The sequence below is a fragment of the Ciconia boyciana genome, chromosome 15 (assembly GCF_034638445.1).
Source record: "Ciconia boyciana chromosome 15, ASM3463844v1, whole genome shotgun sequence".
In the NCBI taxonomy this organism is placed as follows: domain Eukaryota; kingdom Metazoa; phylum Chordata; class Aves; order Ciconiiformes; family Ciconiidae; genus Ciconia; species Ciconia boyciana.
The window spans coordinates 7,690,681-7,709,612 of NC_132948.1; the positions used below are offsets into that span (position 1 = coordinate 7,690,681).

The 18,932-nt window shown below is 43.7% G+C and overlaps 2 protein-coding genes across 4 annotated transcripts; one reads left to right on the top strand and one right to left on the bottom strand.

Moving 5' to 3' along the window:
- Positions 1 to 455: 455 nt before the first annotated feature.
- Positions 456 to 2,549, top strand: C15H12orf76 (chromosome 15 C12orf76 homolog). The gene is made up of 2 exons (XM_072880311.1): positions 456 to 697; positions 881 to 2,549. The coding sequence occupies exons 1-2, from the start codon at positions 589 to 591 to the stop codon at positions 964 to 966; spliced, it is 195 nt and encodes a 64-aa protein (XP_072736412.1). The 5' UTR covers positions 456 to 588; the 3' UTR covers positions 967 to 2,549.
- Positions 2,550 to 3,835: 1,286 nt separating this feature from the next.
- Positions 3,836 to 18,735, bottom strand: ANKRD13A (ankyrin repeat domain 13A). 3 transcript variants are annotated; one of them, XM_072880099.1, is made up of 16 exons: positions 18,571 to 18,735; positions 18,146 to 18,253; positions 15,627 to 15,759; positions 15,368 to 15,492; positions 14,903 to 14,948; positions 14,073 to 14,216; positions 13,430 to 13,625; positions 12,276 to 12,342; positions 10,794 to 10,875; positions 9,998 to 10,056; positions 8,939 to 9,075; positions 8,409 to 8,566; positions 7,711 to 7,932; positions 6,920 to 7,071; positions 6,601 to 6,665; positions 3,836 to 5,787 (listed from the first exon to the last, which is right to left on the bottom strand). In XM_072880099.1, the coding sequence occupies exons 2-16, from the start codon at positions 18,242 to 18,244 to the stop codon at positions 5,589 to 5,591; spliced, it is 1,884 nt and encodes a 627-aa protein (XP_072736200.1). In that variant the 5' UTR covers positions 18,245 to 18,253; positions 18,571 to 18,735; the 3' UTR covers positions 3,836 to 5,588. The 3 variants fall into 3 exon arrangements, with proteins under 3 accessions (XP_072736200.1, XP_072736202.1, XP_072736203.1); XM_072880101.1 differs by having other exon boundaries at positions 3,837 to 5,787; positions 7,819 to 7,932; positions 18,571 to 18,732; XM_072880102.1 differs by having other exon boundaries at positions 3,837 to 5,787; positions 18,146 to 18,224; positions 18,571 to 18,635.
- Between the last annotated feature and the right edge of the window lie 197 nt (positions 18,736 to 18,932).

Sequence of the window (18,932 nt, forward strand, 5' to 3'; positions counted from 1 at the left end):
CTCAGCCGTGTGCTGGCCTACCGCGGTGAACCCTCACCGTGCCCTCCCGGCGGCTCCCGCTCTCCTTCAGGGTGATGCAGAACAGAACAGGGGAGCACAGCCGAGGGGGACACAGGGGGGACACAGGGCTGGGGGAGCACACGGGGCTGGGGGGGGACACGGGGCCGGGGGGGGGGACACGGGGCTGGGGGAGCACACGGGGCTGAGGACACCACACGGGGCTGGGGTTGCACACGGGGGTGCAGGGACGCCCCGGGCGAGCGCCCGGCTCTCCCCCGCGGATGGAGCGAGGCGGCGGGCACGGCACGGCACGGCACGGCACGGCCCGGCACGGCCCGGCCCAGCCCAGCCCAGCCCAGCCCCGCTCCGCTCCGCTCCGCTGGCCCCGCGGCTCCCCGGAAGGTCCGTCCCGGCGCTACCGGCCACCGGCCACCGGCCACCGGCCACCGGCCACCGGCCACCGGCCACCGGCCACCGGCCACCGGCGGGGCGGGCCCTGCCCGGGGCGGGGCGGCAGGAAGAGGAAGGGCCGGGCCGGGCCGGGCCGGGCGCACAAAGGCCGGGGCCGGCGGCGGGGCGGTGGCGGCCATGGCGCTGGCGGCGGTGCGGGGCTGGGCGCTGGCGGCGCTGGCCCTGCTGGGCCCGGGCCCGGCGGAGCGCAGCCGGCCCTACGCCGTGCTGCAGAAGCAGAACCTGGGTAAGGAGCGGCCGGGCGGCGGCAAGGGGCGGGTTACAAATACGGCAGCGCTTGGGCGCCTTTTCGCTTGGTTTTCGTTATTGTTTTTTAGTTGTGGTTTTGGTTGTTTTTTAAAGCTACTTGGGGGAAATGCCTCGGGGAGGGCATTCAGATCCTAACCTGTCGCGCTCCCTCCTCCCGCAGTGCTGCTGGGCAGCATCCTCAGCGCCCTGCTGCTCACCATCATCCTCATGGCCGTCTGCGTCTACAAGCCCGTCCGGCGGCGGTAGCGGAGCGGGACACGGCGGGGTAAGCGCTGCCGGTCCCGCCTGGTTCTCCCGCCTGGCCCCCAGCCGTCCCGCCGCCTCCCCTGCCAGCGCCGGGGGCTGCCCTGCTGTCGTGTGCACGGCCCTTCGCCCGCGCAGCATCGCGTGGCTCCATCGCGACGTCGCTTTCAACGACAGCATGGCCGGGTGCTGGAAATCACACCTCAGTCTTCAGCAAACTGACTCCTGGACCTCCCGGGAGTGCTTCCGCAGCAAACCCGGTTGGGTTTGAGCGGGGTCTGTAGCAATGCACCTTCCTCCCAAAACGCAGCTTGAACGCGATGTGCTTGAGAGCATCCCTGTGCGTGCGCACCCGCGGGAGGCTGCGGGGAGCGTGACCGGCCGTGACATCCTTTCTGATCCATGCCTGGGGAACCATCCTGGGTTGGCAGGAGAACACAGCCAGACTGCTAACGTCGCTGTCGAGCAGGCCCATGCACTCGATTACACCACATCTAGTTTTGCTTTCTGATTAATTCAGTTCCTTGTGTGAATGCTGAGTCTTGAGGGTTTGTAGTGCAGCTTTCAAAAATAGTCCGAAGGCAAAAGCTCAGCAACCTGCTGTGGCTGTGGGGGTCTGGTATGTGCTTACCTCTGAGCAGAAATACTGAGGCATGAGCAGACCCTGGTGTAGCTGTCCAGGGACAGGCTCGTCATTCCTGACATTATTTGCTTTAACTCTTACCTAAACAGGCACAAGCAGCCTTGCACCAAAACAGCCGTGCTGACCCTGTTACAAACCGGGGTGCAGGTGAGGGTTTCCAGCTTGTGCTGAACACTCATCTCCTTGCAGGTGGATTTGTGCTCCTGAGCAGGTTACTGTCCTTGTGGAAATAGGAGCCTCCAAAATTCTGCAAGCTAGGCAGATGCTTGAGACTGCTGGGCTCAGGCTCTCGGGAAGGATATTGTGTTTAAGCTCTGGACAGACCTGTTCTATGCCTTTTCAGTAAAAATTCAAGTGTTTACACTGAAATCACACTTGCATATGAATGCTGCTATTTTGTTTTGCACTGCTATGAGTAGTAACTGGATTTTGCTTGTTAAGTATTACTTTGGTGTATTTAACATAGGGGTGTTTTGGCTAGTAATTTATTTAGTGTTTTAAAACTTAACTTCCAGAACAATTGTGTTGACCTGTTCTCTAAAACCTTGTGCTGCATCTGACGTGTTTTCTGTTCAGTTTGTTTTAAGGGACACTGACCGCTCTCGTTGCAATGGGGGATTTGCGCTTTGCTGCTCTGTTGGTAAAGCAACAGTAGGAGGCTGGCCTAGAACTGACCTAGTTACTAATCTAAGTGAAACATGAGTGAGGAAGCAAGGTAACACTGTTCTATTGCTTTCTGATCCTTTTTTTTGATCACCGAGTCTTGTATCATTTTTCTTTGTCCTTCATCTGGTGTAAAACTTGCCCTGTAGCTGTGTGCTGTTTGCAGAGGGGTGGATGGCGTAGCTTGCAGCTACAGCTCCGAGTTCCTGGGAGCAGCATTCTTGTTTGCGTTCATTCTTCACTCCCTGCTATGTCTCTTTGTACAAATAAAAAGCTAAGTAAACAACCCAGGCCTCTTTTTTTTATTTATTCATGGATGTTCTGTTTGGTATTAACTGAGCTGTAGCTGTATGAAGGGATGAGGTAGTCCCCTTTCCCACCTCTGATCTTCGAATTCTTACCCCCTTTTCAATGGCGAGGGAACAGGGGCAGGACAGCAGTGTGATACTAACAGCTGGGTGAAGCCCCTGTTTTCATGGATGTTTGTTAGCAAGGAGCTGTTAACAGTAAACTGAAAATGAAAGCTCATCCTGCAAGTGTAGTGCAGCTACCAGCAGACATTAACAGCTGAAGACTGTCTATTTTGAATCAAAAGTCAGCCAAAGCACTGCAAGAAGGATTTCCAAATTAAGCACATCATAAATTATTGTACATGGAAACAGCAGTCAAAAAGTACATACTCAGTCTCACTTTCAGGAACAAGCAGCCCTGACACTGTGGAAATAGCGTCAATTTAAAGAACTTTAAAAGCTAGTGATAGTTTTAGAACAAACTACAGCTATTTGTAACTGAGCCTCAGGTTTCCTTGGAATGAAAAGTTGGCCTCAGTTTTTATACAGCAGTCTCAGCGTTAATATTAAACACACTATCCAACCCTCTGCTGATTTCTCTGTTACTCACAAAAAGGTACATATGGAAATTAATCAAGAGCACTAAAGTCCTACCACCACCCTGCCTTTCAGTGCCCTTAGAACTGGCTGTACCAAACTGATCCCTGTTTTTAAAACGGGGAGACTCAAAGGTTAGCTGGAAATGTTTCCAGGGATTATGTGTGTTTCAGACTAACCCCAAACTATCTTTGATAGTTTCACAGATGACAATGTCACCTTTAATGTACAAAAATGCAACAAAAAGGCAGCTAAGGGTAATTATTAACAAAGACTGCAGTTACAATGTTAAAAAAAAATACCTGTGTGCGTAGTATAACACTGTGCAGTATCTTTGTTTTTTCTTCCAGCACACACAGAGGATACTTTTCACCCATATAGCATAATATGTAAGCTAGGGTTTAAGAAAATCAGCACCTGTTTCAGGGAAGCAAGGCCTTCGAGTTTAGATGGAATGATGCAAGTATCACAGAAAAAAAAAAACAAAGAAAAAAAACACCCACACTTTTTTTTTTTTTACAGTCCCGGACTAAGAAGCAGGAGCATAACAAAACTTGAACTGAAACTGCTCACTATTCTTTAGTTTACAAGATAAAAAACAGAGAACAAGTCAGCTTGAAAAAAGATATTTCCACCCCACTTGTAACCTTTGAAATGCTTAATAGAAAAAAAGCAGTGTCAGACAGACGGTTTTATAAAGGCAACAGCACTCTTTATTTCCGCTGGAGGAGAACACCACAGTTTCATCTCCTACCTCACAACTTTGTCAAGAGCTCAATGCAAGGCTTATTCCCTTTTTTTCCAACTGTGAAAGTCACAGTAATCCCCTTTTCAAAGAAAGATGCAATTCCAGCATAGACCACTGCCACTGTGCGAGAAAGTCAATGTTCCTGCAAACACCAAACAAGTTATTTAGGGATGCAAGCTGTATCATGAAACAAAAATGGTGCAGATATACCAGTTCTAGTGTATGCTGAAGGAATTTTAATTGTTTGCTATGTAAAGCAATGGATTATTGGTTTAAAATAGGGTTCCAAGTTACCAACCATCTCACTGGTGATGATCAAGTCCATTCTATAGTGATTTTATACTGGTTAATAGTTGGTCACACAGAACCGCCCTGTTTTGCCCAAGGACCAAGTGCAGGATTAGGTAGCAAGATCAGACCATATGTACCATAGGTTCTTCACACTTCTGCCAGCCAGAACAGAGGAATATTGCTCACATTTAACTACTATAAGGCTTTCCTGTGGATGTACATTGTGTACCTGTGGAGTGCACTTGAGAGTCACAGTGTAAGTACTGTAAACACTGACAGAAGTGCAGATAAAATAGCTACAAATATATTGTATGAGGAAAGACCTGAGGAAAGCTGGTTGAAACATACTTGCGAATTACAATACCATTTTTATGAGTGTAGTCATATTGGCTTGTTTTAAAATCAATAAAAATATTCAGATAAAAAAATATATGTATTCACATGAAGGATGAGCATTTGAATTTTAAAAAGCAACACACATTTCCCTTTCAGATGACAGAATTAAAACTTATCTTCCAACAAGTATACATTAAAATTTCACCTGAATTTTTTTCTATTTGAATTTAGCACCCACACATAGGCACGCACTCATGCATACACACCAAGTGATCGCAAAGAAGCACCTGTATCTATCGCTTATTTTCTTGCTGCCCTCTGACTATGAGAACTAGCTGGTTTTGAATCACTGCAGAAACTGCAACTTTACTAGACAGATGGTCCCATTTTAGGATCTAAAAATGTTACTGGCTATTTGTTTTGTCCTTTTTCAGAAAGCACTAGTTTAATCTTGAGCTTGGGTTAGCTGTTCAAGTATAAAATTATCCCTCTTAAGCAGGAGCACATGATAAAATCTCAGTAACTAGAGAAGAGATAATCACATATAAACAAAACATCTGTCAGCATGCTACACTGTCAGCATGAAGAACTACTGTACGCGTGTATGTGTGTATATGCATATAGATACTCCTCCACGCAACAACTGGAAGAAATAGACAATGGCTTTGAATTATTCAGAAATTGCTAAGCAGATGAATATTTCTTTGGTAAGTAATGAAGCTTCCCTCCTGAACTCCCCATAAATCAGGTTTTCAAGCTTTACTGCAATCCTATATCCTGATGCTAAGCAAAATTTCCATCTGCTCTTCAATAAATACATTTAGGTAAAAACTTTTCCTTCAAAGCTAAGACTGCATGGTTTGGGAGCCAAATGCAGAGTCCGTGATCTGAAACTCTCTCAAACAAAAATCAGCTTTTTGTAGCTGATGATGCCAAGGAAGAAGGCAGGTGAAATGTTTACTTAAGCAATCCAGGAGTGGTCTTCAGACTGATAGCTCTGAAAGCCTTCAGTTTTATGCAGATTTGGTCATCCTTAATTCAGGAGATCACTAAGGAGTTATTTTTCCACAAGAGAAAGCTGTAAAACTTGCTGAAGCTCTGCATCTTCCTCTTCACGACGTTGCTTCTCCCGTTCCTCCTGCTCTCGGACAGACAACTCCATGGCAAGCTGTAAGTCTTTTTCAAAACTGGAAGGTTCACTAGGGGTGCTGCAGTGTGAGTTACCTGAGCTTGTTAGATAGCTCTCCTGCAGTGCCCTGAAGGAGAAAAAAAACTTCAAAAAGTAAGAGACAGAGCCTATTTCGCATTTCCTGCAATGATCCTTCCTAGCAACTGTTTTCTAACTGCAAACCTGGAAAATCTCTCCCCAGAGGGCAGAAAGCAGTTTTCAGGATAAGAGAGCAGTTGTTCTAACATCTGTAAAATTCCCAACATAAAACCTGTTATTTGAAAGTTCCTCAGAATTTTTCATACCTACTAACAGTTAAATTTTCAATGGGCTTCTAAAAGCATTCTCACCTAGTTTAAAGGTAACATGATTTTCCATGTACAAAAGAACCAAGAGGATGCAGTTCTTCGTGTGCACAAAGATTTCTTTGCACTTAACTGCAGGAAGACCCCACAGATACCAGAGCATATTCTCAAGGGTCCGTTAAATATATGTTGCTAAGTTTTTAAGGATTACATACTGATTTTGAAGAGAAAGAGCAGCTATCCTGAAGCGTGCAGCATCTAATAAACAATCATTCTTCAACCCAGAGGGACCAAATTCACAGTTTTAAGAGCAGAACAGAAGGACTGTGTTTATTCGTTGGGTAAAGAATCTGTTAAGTGCACAGACCAGTCCCACAGCTGAGCTAAAGAGCTATACTACATAAACCAGGGAGGCCCAGTTTGGAGTCCTTGCTTCTTGGAAAAACAAAAGTTAGAAGCAGCACAAGAAAAGGCACCTTGAGTTCTGTGCATCTGCTACCTACATACACAAAAAAATTGCAAAATTGCTTCATGCTACTGTTGGAAGTATTTTTGCTCTATCACTGCATGGCTTGACATGAAAAAAAATTAGTTACCTCTGATACTGTATATTGAAGTCCTGTGAATATGCAACTGCTCCATTGGAATGCACCCCCACTTCCTAGAAATGGGGAAAGACAGACAATTCCACAGCAGTTAACAGATCTGCAGTGCAACTCACTGAAAGGTAACTCTTAAATCACTCCTATTTCTTCTTTGAAATACATCACTATATTTTCCTCTGCTGAGGTTCTTAGAAAAATAGGTCCTACATAACACTTTCCACATATTGGTTTAATTCAGAGATGCAGCTATCGCCGCATAGTCCTTGTCAAAACTGTCGGATCTGCACTGCACAGATTACAGCACACTTACTTTATTTCCACCGGATTCCAACAAACTCTGCTGAATAGCAAACTGCATGATCTCATTATCTTCATCCTGCACGTGTATGTTCCTACCATCATCTTGGATGTGGTACGATTTGGGGATCTCAAACACTGACTGGTCAACCTCGAAATTAGCACCTACAGAAGCCAAATATAGTTACAAACAAGGCATAGTGTATTTTTACAAGTTGTGACTTAAAAAATTCTGATGAATGTTTATGCATGATTAACTCAAAAAAATTCAGATAAACCACCGGGCTAAATATAGCAACAGGCTTTGAAAGACTTCTGTGGCAAACAAGCACAGCAGTAAGACAGAATGTAGAGTCTTTCTTTAGGATGCCAGCAAGTTATACAAATAAAACCAGTGTGCAGCAGAGCACTAAGGCGGCTGAACTCTGACAAAACCAGATGGGAAGAAAAAAGATTGCAAAAGATAAATACCGCAGTGGCTCTTCTGAGGTTATTCCTAATGAATGGGTCTGCAACAACTCATAGGACAGAGTATCACTGGATATATGCAGTCATGAGCATCCTACTCAAATGTACTCGACTCTTTTCTGAAAGAGCACGCAGACCGAGCTGTCACTTACAGCAATTTTGTATTCCACTTCCCATAGCAATAGCTTGCACCAGAACTTAGACCTGAAAACACTTTGGAAAGCTTGCTAGACTTCAGTTTAGTCAGTTCGGCAGGCATGGAATGGGCAGAATGGGTCAGCACAATCAGTATCACACACTCCAGATCAGCTGTTATGCATTGCAGCTTCCTCTCACCTGTGAATGTTTCACTCTCTGCAGTTAATCCTCTCCATCTCTCTCTTCTGTGCATTCCACTGACAGAAATGTAAAAAGATGCGATCACTGCTTCTTTCCACTCCTTACCTGAATCACACTGTGCACCTCCAACCATTTGTGATGATGTTTTGTCAGCCGTCCTGCAGCCATTGACATTTTCAAATGTAATTCGGGCATTCAGCACATGAAACAGGGGAATTTCTGTAAGAAAGAGTACAAGATTTCTGTCAAAAAGAGAACTCTCTCATTCACTTCCACACCTACAGCCACATCAAACCCATACACATTTACTGAATATATTCCACAAGCAGCATCCCATAATGACAAAGTATATAGTAACTCACTGCAGCAAGAAGTTGCCCTTAGTCATTCTCACTGTCTCTCTAAGACTCTTATTGTATAATAAGATTTGCCAAATCTAAGGCATTGAAGCTAAGAGGAAAGGGCTAGCAACAGCTTATTCTTACTGAAATGATACTGTCTTTAAAATCATACTTCTATACTGGTCATTCAGAATTTGGATTCAATGATCCCAGATGTACAAGACAATGTACACCTGGGTTCTCAGTTCTAGATATCAGTGAGATGACTAACATGTTTTTGTAAATATATGTTGGAAAACCAATAGAAAGAATGGAAATTAAGAATATGCTAGAATAAAAATGGCTAAATATTACCAATTTTGACAGGAAATCCTGGTGGAAATTCCAGAGTGATGAAATCCCGAAGTCTGGCAAAATGTGCACTAGTTCTGGCCATCAGATCGATGATTGGAGTGACTTGTTCCATAAGAGACAAAGGAAACTCTTCACTCATCCACAAGGTTGCTTTAAATCTTAAAGAGAAAGTTGCATAAAAGCATCTTAAGTTTACAGTTTAGGAACAGATGCAAAGCAAAATACACAGCATTGCCACCTGCTCCATACATTTCAAAGAGTCAGAACAGTTACTGCTCTGAGAAACCGAACCACATTCCTGGTCAGACTAAAGGCAAAGCACAGGAGGTTACTAACAAACTACAGCACTAGTCCAAGTCTTTTCTTTGACTTACTGGAAGAAGAATTAGACTATAGCTGAATACTTCAAGATCTCTCTTTTAATTTTGAAAGCCGGAAGAAAACCACACTGGATATTTGTAAAAATGGTTTCCAGAGATTAGATGACTGGGAAGAGACAAACTAGAAATAGTTAAAATTTTATTTCTCACTTCTGCGTTCGAATGGTGACTTCTTTTGGTCTTCCTATGTCTCTACCTTTCAAATCAAATTCTGGGTCAAAGTATTCCTCTAGAGTAATAGCAGTAGGATTGTTACTTGCAGCATACTCTGTCGTCTTGGTCGTACTCTATAAGGAGAGAAAAAAAACCCACAACCCACAAAAGTACAGAACACATAGACAGTGGCTACCATAAGAAACTTTTAAGTTACCTCTTGTGAAGTAACTCTTTCTCTATTTTAGACACCAGTGACACACAGCCATAAATACGAGTGCACACATTTAGACTGCTTTCTACTGAGGTTAAAAATCTCCAAGCATTTTAGAGACAGGAAAATCTACTTAAATACTTTAAAGCTAGAAACCACCCAGAGACACACACAGAAGCTACCGCATTTCTAGGCTCCAAATCCTTTATGAAAGACAAAGCTTTGATGGGGTATTTTAAAGAAAAATCTCTAGATCTATGAAGGATCTGCAATGCCATCCTGGTACAGAGCCAGCAGTTGGCAAATCTATTATCTACTTTACTTAAGTATGTACAGATGCAAGGGAGTTTCTAAAGCCATATCAAAATCATTATCAACACATTTCAGAACAGCAGGGGATATATGGCTTTCCTCCAAGTTGCTGAAGAGCAGCGTGCTAACATGACACTTCATCCTCTCATCATATCTTTGTCTGATGATCACCACGCTAGCACTGTCTCCCACCTGAGGCTCCTGCAGGTCTGTGGACATGTCTTCCCAGATTACTGGTGGGTTGCCACTAAGACCTGTGCTTGCTCAGATTTATTGTCACTGCTCACACCCCAGCTCTTGCCGTACTAAGGGATTCTGTGTCTTTTTTGTAAGAGTGTTCAGAAGGAGGCACCTGCTATTCATACAGAGATTTGAGGGCTTAAACAAAAGCATCCTCAGGGAAAACTTAAACCTCAGAATCAAAATTGCTGCCAAACTAAGGAAACAAGAGGCGATTCCACACACCTAGATTTTCTATCGGCACAGATCTCTGCGCTGCAGTGACCTGTTTCGACATCAAAGACACTCACCTGAGCACCATACTCATGTTCCACCGTACCCAGAAATGATTCCAGGGGGTTCCTGTCAGCTTCAGGAGGGAAAGGAGGGAAAAAACAAAAAATCTATTACTATTAATTACCAGTAAAATTTACGTACACACCAGGCTAACAAGCAAGGCTCTAACCCAAAGTGAAGTACGCTGTTCACATCTCCTGTAAGCTTTACCAGGCAAGCCCAGGACCTAAAGGTGACAGTATAAAATGGGTACAATACACAGAATAGAGGCAAAGATTTTCAGTGGTTTCTATCATTAGCAGATAGCTTTATTATTCACAGTGCCTCCCCTCCTGGGCCCCAAGGTAGGTGAATGAAGGACAGCGTTTCCATATGAGGTTACTGGCTGGTCACCCTTTACTCTAGTTTAAATACTAGAAGAAATTAGCAGACCAAAACAAAATGTCCAAGCAAATAAAGCCTACAAGAATCTTGTAATCATGGCCAAAGTGAAGTAAAGGCATGAATACATTCCAGAACAGGAAAGAGCATGGAAAAGTGCAGCTTTTTAAAACTTTCTATAAACTTTCAAGAGTTTTGAAGGGCTCTTCTTTCCTTCAAATACAGGTAGGATAAATACTGGTTCATTTGTAGGCTACAAGTCAAGTCATGAGCTACCTCAGACACGCAACCTGTGAAAGTAAAGCACGGCAAAGTCAGCAAGAAAAGTATTTCCCTTGTCTATCTGCCCAGTTATTCTGCAGTCACACAGGGAAGGTATCAGAGAGCCAAAAGGTTTACTTATTTCCAGTTATTGTATAGGAAAACTACCTTTATATCTTTTCTTCTCCTCTTCTGTTAAATGTTCTGTTCGGATTTTTGTGACCACATTCACATTGTTTGCCATGTATACCTTAAAAAAGGACAAGGACAAAAACGAAAAAGCATTGCAGGTTAAAAAAGAGAGCTCTCTCTAGTGAAACACCATGTACACAAATCTAAATACTAAAGAATAAAGCAGCATGGATCTGCCTCTCACTGACAAAGATCTTAATCTTTAACATACTGGTGATCAACAGGAAATGCTGCACTTTGATTTTTCTATTCGCTTTGGTATAATGGAAATCCTACATAATATATTCTTGACGGGCCTATGATAAGGCTGAAACTACATGCCACCTGCTGGGCAAGTTGATAAAATAAGAAACCCTGCAAATCATACACCATAGTATCTCCAGACAGCATTAATCTCGCAAGCATCCTGTGCCAAAACAATGGCAAAGGAGTTTGGTCATCGACTTTGATGGCAACAGAAGTCAGCCTTTCAATGAAGTTCCCAGAAAGCAGATTTACACACTTTTAAATACATTTTTGTAACTAACTAAACCAACCTCAAAACTAGACAGGCATTTCCCAAGCTTGCTGGAAAGAATCCCCACCTGGTCAGATAACGCTATTTCTAAACAGAAGTCACTCCTAAGACCTTCCAAATGAAATTTAGTGATAGTTTAATTCTGCAAGAACACTAATGAACCCCATGTCCAACTGAATAGTCCTGCAATCTTACCAGAAAAACCTTCATATAAATGTAGAAAGCTATTCAGCATTTATTCTGCTCTTAAATGAAATTACAAAGTGTAATTTATTGCACAAATTCCAAAACCTGGAGTAAACACAGACTTACGAATCAGGGAAGTTAATTCTTGTGATTCTTAACTTAAATTCCTAACACACTAAGGCTGTAAAGCCATCTTCAAAAATATGTCGCTAAAGTGAAATGAAAGACAAAACCAGTATCACATGGAACAAATCTAAGGAACTGTATGACTCATGAGCGTGGTCAGGGTCTTTAATTTACCAGCAGTCTTTTATTACTTCAATTCATGATGCAACTCATGGCAGCAGGAGGCTGTTATTTCCCTGCAATACTGTTACTAGAGAGTGCTCAAGGCACTTCACCAGCGGGTTCCTTGTCTTTTAAACAGTGAAAGAATGACAATATTTGAGTTAAATTCCAGTTTTTGGATGGAAGGGAGTTCTAGCAGTTATGCTGAATCTTTTGCCCCTCTTCTCCTGAAATGCTTTGATCCTCCCTCCCCCCCTAAAGCCCCTGCTGACGTTCCTGTATACAGGCACCATCCCTCCCACAAGCTTGGCAGCCTTGAAGTTCCTCACTCCTGCCCAGTTCTGCTAGCAACACAATAAAGCTCTTAATGGGAAGTTTAACTCCTGAAATATTCAGGAAATAAAGGCAAAACACAATCACACTTTGGTTAGCTGTAAGACCTCTTAATAGAATAGGATGGGCTTTACCTTTGCTTCATAACCATTTACACCTTCTGCTTTTTCTGTCTTCCATACCCAGAATCCAGATGTGGTTCTGACAAAAAGTGAACACCACAGGCGTCTACAAAGTTGCATTTCTACACAATGCCCAGCCCGTTTTTCTAAAATCTATTTTAAACAACATTTGATAGGTTGATTATTAACCCCAGAGAAAAGCACAGGTCAATCTGTCCTCACACACACATCTCACAAGATGGCCGAGGAAGTCATGCTGCTCCTGCTCTTATGCAGTCCATGGCCAAAGCACAAAGGCTCAGACAGAGATTTTAGATCGAGATGTGGATACCTGAGCCACAGAGGAGGACAGCCTAAAAACTTACCGAATTCTTTTGGCTGACATCCTGGGCACGGCAGCTTTTAACATACAGTTTAATTTAAAAAGTAATCTGTCACTACAATTTGGGGAACTGGATAGTAGGAATACTTCTGTATAAGAAATCTTACTTTCTGGACGTGTAGATGCTGCAGTTACTAAGGCTCAGTGAACATCAGAGAGCCTAATTCTGGGCAGCTTTGAAAGGGTACTAAATATTCAGGAGAAAGATGCTGGAGTTATTAATCTCACTTTGAAAACACTTGTTTTGTATGATCATGGGGGTGGTTTACCGCATCACAGACAGAGCACTCCAAAAGGAGCTTCATAAAAAAGGATTGTTTGAACTAAGCTGACAGATACCTGGATAAACGCATGTAGTAAACAAGGAAGACAAATGTGTGTCCGGGGAAGGACACACTATACACGTAATTTAAAGTATTAATGTGAGATTTGACTTATTTAGCTCCAAGATGCAAGTTCTTGCCCATTAGTTTCAGAATTATGCATATGGATTTGGGTGAAATGCAAACTTGTAATGAGACATTGATCTCACTACTATAATAAACTGGAAGGTTTCTGCAAATCAGTTCTTTCAACTGGAAACTTTTTGGCAAACAATAGTGGCAAGCTGACCAAGCCAGATTTCTTTATCTAATGGTATGTGAAGTTTCAAGTAATTTCAGATTTAGCCCTAAAAAGCTTTCAATACCAGGGCTTTTGAGAGTTTGTCTTTAAAGCTTTATTGCAAGTATGACCATCCATAATCTTGAAGTGTTTATTTGTTAAGAGAAACTTTTTATCTTACCTTTCAAAAGCAATATTTTTTGTATCAAGGCACGTATTAATAATTGGAGATGTAAGGCGTCTTTCCACATCTTTTCTTTTTGGTGTCATAGATCCCAATGTCAAACGCTTCATATGTTGGGAAATCTCAAAACGCTCCGTTGTAACAAACTTATCGTCATGATTGATCTCAATTAGTTCTGCCCAACCTCCAGTATCTGTTGGAAATGGTACATCTCAATCTAAAAAACTTAGCAACAGTATTCCAGAATGAAAAACTGAGAATATACTGTATATCAAATCAGGGTGGATGCAAATTCACTGTATTTCGCACTCAGCTGAGATCAGATTTGGAGCTGTATCTAAAATTATTTTTTATTTGGGGGGCAGGAAAACAGAAGGGGGAAAACTAAGTAAAAGACTGAAGTCAAATTTTAGCCCTATTACCAAATCTTGACCTCAGATTTACTCAAATGAAAGAAATTAAGCTGTTAGGTTAAACCACAAAACAGTATCTCTAGGAGACACTCATGGAATATATGTATAAAACTTTTATAAAATTCACTACTCAGCCTCAACAGGTCTTTTTGTGCAAAATCAGGATTTCTCATTGTGGCTCACATAATATTTGGTGATCAATCGTGCAGATACGCTAAAATATTTACCTTCTCCCTTGAAAATTAAACTACGCCTTCCTCTCTCCCAGCTCATATTTTCAAAGCCCAGTAAGGTGATATCAACACGCAGCTTGGCACCACTTTTCCAGATGCGGCAGACATCACTTGGACAAACTCTAGAAACCAGTGGGACTAAAAAAGAAAAATGAGAAAAATGTAAATAGAAAATATTCAAGAGACAAAGCGCACAGGAAGTGTGAACTCAAGCAGAAGCTATTTCCCTGATACAGGATTGCTCAGTACTATGAACATTATTCCAGAGGAGGTGAGATACTGATCTTCTTTAAGAACAATCAGCTTGGGGAAAAAACCCACCAACTTTAATTTAGAGATGAACATGAAAAGGAAGAAGACATTAGTTCAGACTAAAAGATGTGAAATGGCATATATCCCATCTCCTAGCAGTCTAATAGCGGTTTGGAAAAGTAAGTCAACTATAAGGCCTAGCGTTCATTCCTTTAAAAGAAAAGCAGGTACTTCCCAAGTAGTCTGTGCATCTATATATGAGATATGTATCACCGTCTCAGTCATCGATAGCCAGACATAGGTAAACAAATCCCCAAGAAAAGTCTTCAGCAATTCTAACAACGGCTAAGGTCTTCATTAAGAAACAAACAACCAACAAACCAACCAACAAACCAAATAAACAGGAAAAAAAGAGTAATTGTGCAACAAAAATATAAGAGGTTATTTTGAGAGGTGAAGAGATAATTATTCCGGGGAGCGAACATTTCTCTGGATAACTTTCGTGACATTTGTACGTAAGCAAGTCCCTTTGTCTACAGTTTAGAAGAGGTAATGATGACCAAGATTCTTACCCCAGCTGGTGAACTCCCATTTCATTTCCACATAAAAGTCAGGAGTCTGGAGAAGGAAAATACTTTATGAATACTTCATTCAGCACAGCATTTCTCATGAACATTGTAGATAAAGGAAAACAAAAAAAGAACTCAAGGCATGATAAATGAACGTTAAAAAAAATGAAATTGAAACTAACAAACATAAAAGACATTGGCCTACCATTGCTGCTTTCTGATGAGCTATTCTCTTCCTTATTTTACTATAGGAGCGGTAACACCTTCAAAATCCAGTCTCCAATGTTGGAGTTCATGACTAAGGATTTCAAAGTAAAGTCAAGGAAAAAAGTCTCCATCTCCCACAGCGCTCTGGGATACGCAAGTTGAAACGAAGAACACAATTGCCCATCTGATTTCCGTTTACTTAACTGAACTACCTGAATGAGAATTGCAGTCTGGAGTAAGAGGTTTAAACTAAATAATCACCTCATTAATCTTTTGGAGTAATTCAGGAACTCCTCCAAGTGTCATAGAGGTCTGCTGGTAGTCTCGATGCTGCAGAATCATTTGTACCATCTCTGGATCTCCTGTACTGACAGCCTCATGTAAAACTGAAAGAAATCCAGACAAAAGCTAGTTTCAGTTTGCTTTCTGAGCAAAATACATAATGTAAAAGCAGTCAAAATACAACATCTGCGACTGAAAAGTATTAACACGTGACTTCTGTTTTCCAAGTTATCTTTACCTGTCCATCCCTGCGCATTCTCTTTAGTTACGTCTGCCTTGTGTTGAAGAAGGACTTTGGCAGATTCTATATAACCCAAGGAAACAGCAAGGTGCAACAAGGTCCGGCCTCGTGGATCACGTTGATCAACATCCTGTTGAGCATCCCAGAGAGAAATAATGCTGAAGCTGTCCTATCACTTGCAACTAATCAGAGCACACCAAGAAGAGTTTATATAAACAAAGCTCATCAGTCGTAATCCAGGAGTCAATATTCCCTAGGTATTCCCACGTATCAGTCTGTGGTCGACTCAGTTCTCAAACACTACTCTACTGCCCTTCTGCACTCCGTACAGTGCAATCTTACTTCCCCGCTGAAATAAAAAGAGAAGCAGACAGGGCTTATAAAACCAACACAGTAAGAACTGGTATCACCATAAGACATGACTGAGTTCTTGTTGATGCTTCTCATTTCTTTTTCTGTAATTATTTCCCCTTCTGTCTCCCTTCAGAAGGGGTCTCTTTCAGGAGAAGACAGGACTTCTAGTCTGTGTGCATTGCACCATGGACAGCCAACAGCCTGAGAGACCAATAGAGGGTTTAACATTATACAACATAATGGGGGGTGGAGGGGAAGGAAAAAAAAAAAAAGAAGTAATAGGGCATACAACACCAATTTTGTATTGCACTTTTTGAAAGTATAGAAGCAAATGGTATTTTACAAAGCATCCATTTGACTGACACACACAGCACAATGAAGAGTGAGTGCATTTTGTACAAGTCACTAAGAAAAAAAAAAAAAACAAAAAAACTACACAGGCATAAATATCCAAAACATGCAAGCACAACATACTCATACCTTACATACTTTTCACTATTAGCTTAGAGATTTGAAACAGAAGAGCATCTATAACTAAAGGAAAAGGGGAAAGTCAATAGCAGAATAAGAAAGGAAAGTTATTATGCAAGTTAACATGGTTATCTGACAGCATTAAGTTGGAAAGATCACACACAGAGTAGGGAAGGCTTCATCTTAAAGCATTCTCTTTTCAGTTCTGTGGCGGAATACTAATTAATTTGCTTCCCCACTTCCTACAGCTCCAATGCCTACTGCACTGACGGGTAAAGGACTCTAAGGCATCTCTCCCAACTGTCTTTGCTGCTGTTAACCGGCAACCACACTTTCTACCTGTCATTTGCCGTAGCAAGTGGAGCTGGCAAGTGTCTTTTGATTCCCTCACGCACCCCTCCGACAGCAAGAAGCTTATCCCAAGGAAGCAGGAGGAAACATATCTTTGGAATACTTTAAAAAAATAAGTTATTTAAAAGCAGATAAAGGAATTAAGAGACAGACATATTCCATCTTAACACGTTGCTCATTTCCTTACAGTATAAAGCGTTTGAGGTAGGAAGCAGCACTTCACAGGTGCGAACTGCAGTCTCAGACTAACAAGCAGCAGAATGATCCTTATTTAATGACAAACTTTCACAAGCGAGAACGTTATTGAAGCAGAAATAAATACACAGAAGCAACGTGCCAGTAAGGTTAAAGATTTTGTTAAGGAATAAGATCACATGAATTAGATAAAAAGTAACTGCATTCCAAAGATTCTCCTAAAAATAGGACAGGAGCATGCTCTAAGCAAGCATTAGTAAATTGTGGTGTACTGTTAGAACTGCAGATGACAGTCACTAGTCAGGAGGCGGCACAGCTGATCTTTGGCTCAAATACTTGTGGCGTCAGGTATAACGTAATTAATATGCTCTGCTTCTGCAAACTATACTCCACACTAGCGAACGTCAGAGCTTTTACATAGCATCTCAGCAAGAAAGATGTTTGCTGCTTGAGCTCTGCTGCAGCTTTTCAGGCCACTTCCTTACGTCATTACCATTTCTCGCTTAGCCGTCCCAGAGAGGGAACAGCTTTGTATTTTTCTACTCTACAGCATGAAACAATGATCCATTTTTTTACCAGAGATGCTGAAAACGTGCCAGCCAGTATAAAAACGCTGTCCCCAGCCTTGGACAGCAACGAATCTGTAAGAACTGCTGGTCCTCAGCAAGCTGGAGGCTGGCTTAACCTTCGGCGGCAGCAGCCACCTTGTCTGCATGTTGACTTCCCATCAAGGTAAGCAGTATTTATTGCTTTTCTGGCACAGAACAAAAAAATTAATGTCCATCGCATCTGCTTGTCCAGATCTGTTTCAACGACTCCTAATACTTTCTATACAGCTATTCTGCAACCTGCATTCAAACGCTGAGCACAGCTTTACAGTCAAGAAGCCAACGTTCAGTATCTTACATACGAAAAAGCACATTCCTACGCCTTCTTACACCGCTCCCGCAACCACAAAATAAATAGGTAAAGAAGCGCAGCAACCCCACGAGCCCAGCGGACAGAGCTGGGAGTACCATCAAGGCCACATCTCCCTAGAAAGGCAGTAAGCGAGGGGCACCGAGCCCTGTACCATGGCACAAGGTCTTTTGGGGCCACCAGCCCCCCAGCAGCCCCTCTGCGGCCCGGCCTGGCACCCCGGTTACCTTGTCCTGCAGCTCCTCGTCCAGCCGCCTGTAGTCATTATTCCAGACCAGGACGTGCAGGGGGAACGCTCCGCCGGCCCTGCCAGGGGAACTCATCATGCCCCACACCTGCAGCAGCGGGGGAAGCAGGGTGCCTGCCCTCACTCTTCCCCCCCTCTTTGTTTTGGAGACCCCAGGTTAAGCCTTGACCCCTTCAGCTTCTCCTCCCTCCTGGCACCCACCTGCCCCCCCGGGGAGGGGGGGGGGGGGGAACACTGGGTCCAACCCCCTACGAAGGCTTCACCCCGCTGCAAGGGGTGCCCCATGCAAAATCACACTCCTGGGGGTCCCCTGCTCCTGGGCACAGCCCACCCCGGCCCCACACCCTTGGGGGTCTCCCCTGCTCCTGGGCCCACCCAGCCCCACACACCCGGCCGCCGCCTCACCCCCGCCCCCGCGTCCCTCCTTCCTGTCTCTCCAGGGCAGCGGCCGGGACAGACCACAGCGGGGCAGGTGGGGGGGGGTGAGGGGCTCCCCCTCAGTTCCCCTCAGCCTGCCGCCACCGGCGAGCCCACGGGAAGAGGAAGTTGCGGCTCCCCGCCCACTCTACCCTCCCCCCTCCGCCGCGGGCGGGCAGATGGAGCGTCCCGCCCGCAAGCTGCCCCATCGCCCTCCGCGCGGGGGGGGAAGCGGCGCGGCGTTGGGCCGGACGCGGCGCTCAGCGCTGGCTGCTCCCCTCCCGCCTCCACCCAGCGTTGGTTTCGCCCGCCCGCCCTGCCGCCGCTATGGTGGGTGAGGGCAGGGCTTG

Excerpts from the sequence above, each read along its gene's own strand:
- C15H12orf76 (XM_072880311.1), top strand. The coding sequence starts at position 589 with ATGGCGCTGGCGGCGGTGCGGGGCTGGGCGCTGGCGGCGCTGGCCCTG. Across the intron at positions 698-880 it reads GCTGCAGAAGCAGAACCTGG|TGCTGCTGGGCAGCATCCTC; the intron begins GTAAGGAGCGGC and ends CTCCTCCCGCAG.
- ANKRD13A (XM_072880099.1), bottom strand. The coding sequence starts at position 18,244 with ATGATGAGTTCCCCTGGCAGGGCCGGCGGAGCGTTCCCCCTGCACGTC. Across the intron at positions 15,760-18,145 it reads ACGAGGAGCTGCAGGACAAG|GATGTTGATCAACGTGATCC; the intron begins GTAACCGGGGTG and ends GATGCTCAACAG. Across the intron at positions 9,076-9,997 it reads AACATGAGTATGGTGCTCAG|AGTACGACCAAGACGACAGA; the intron begins GTGAGTGTCTTT and ends CTCTCCTTATAG.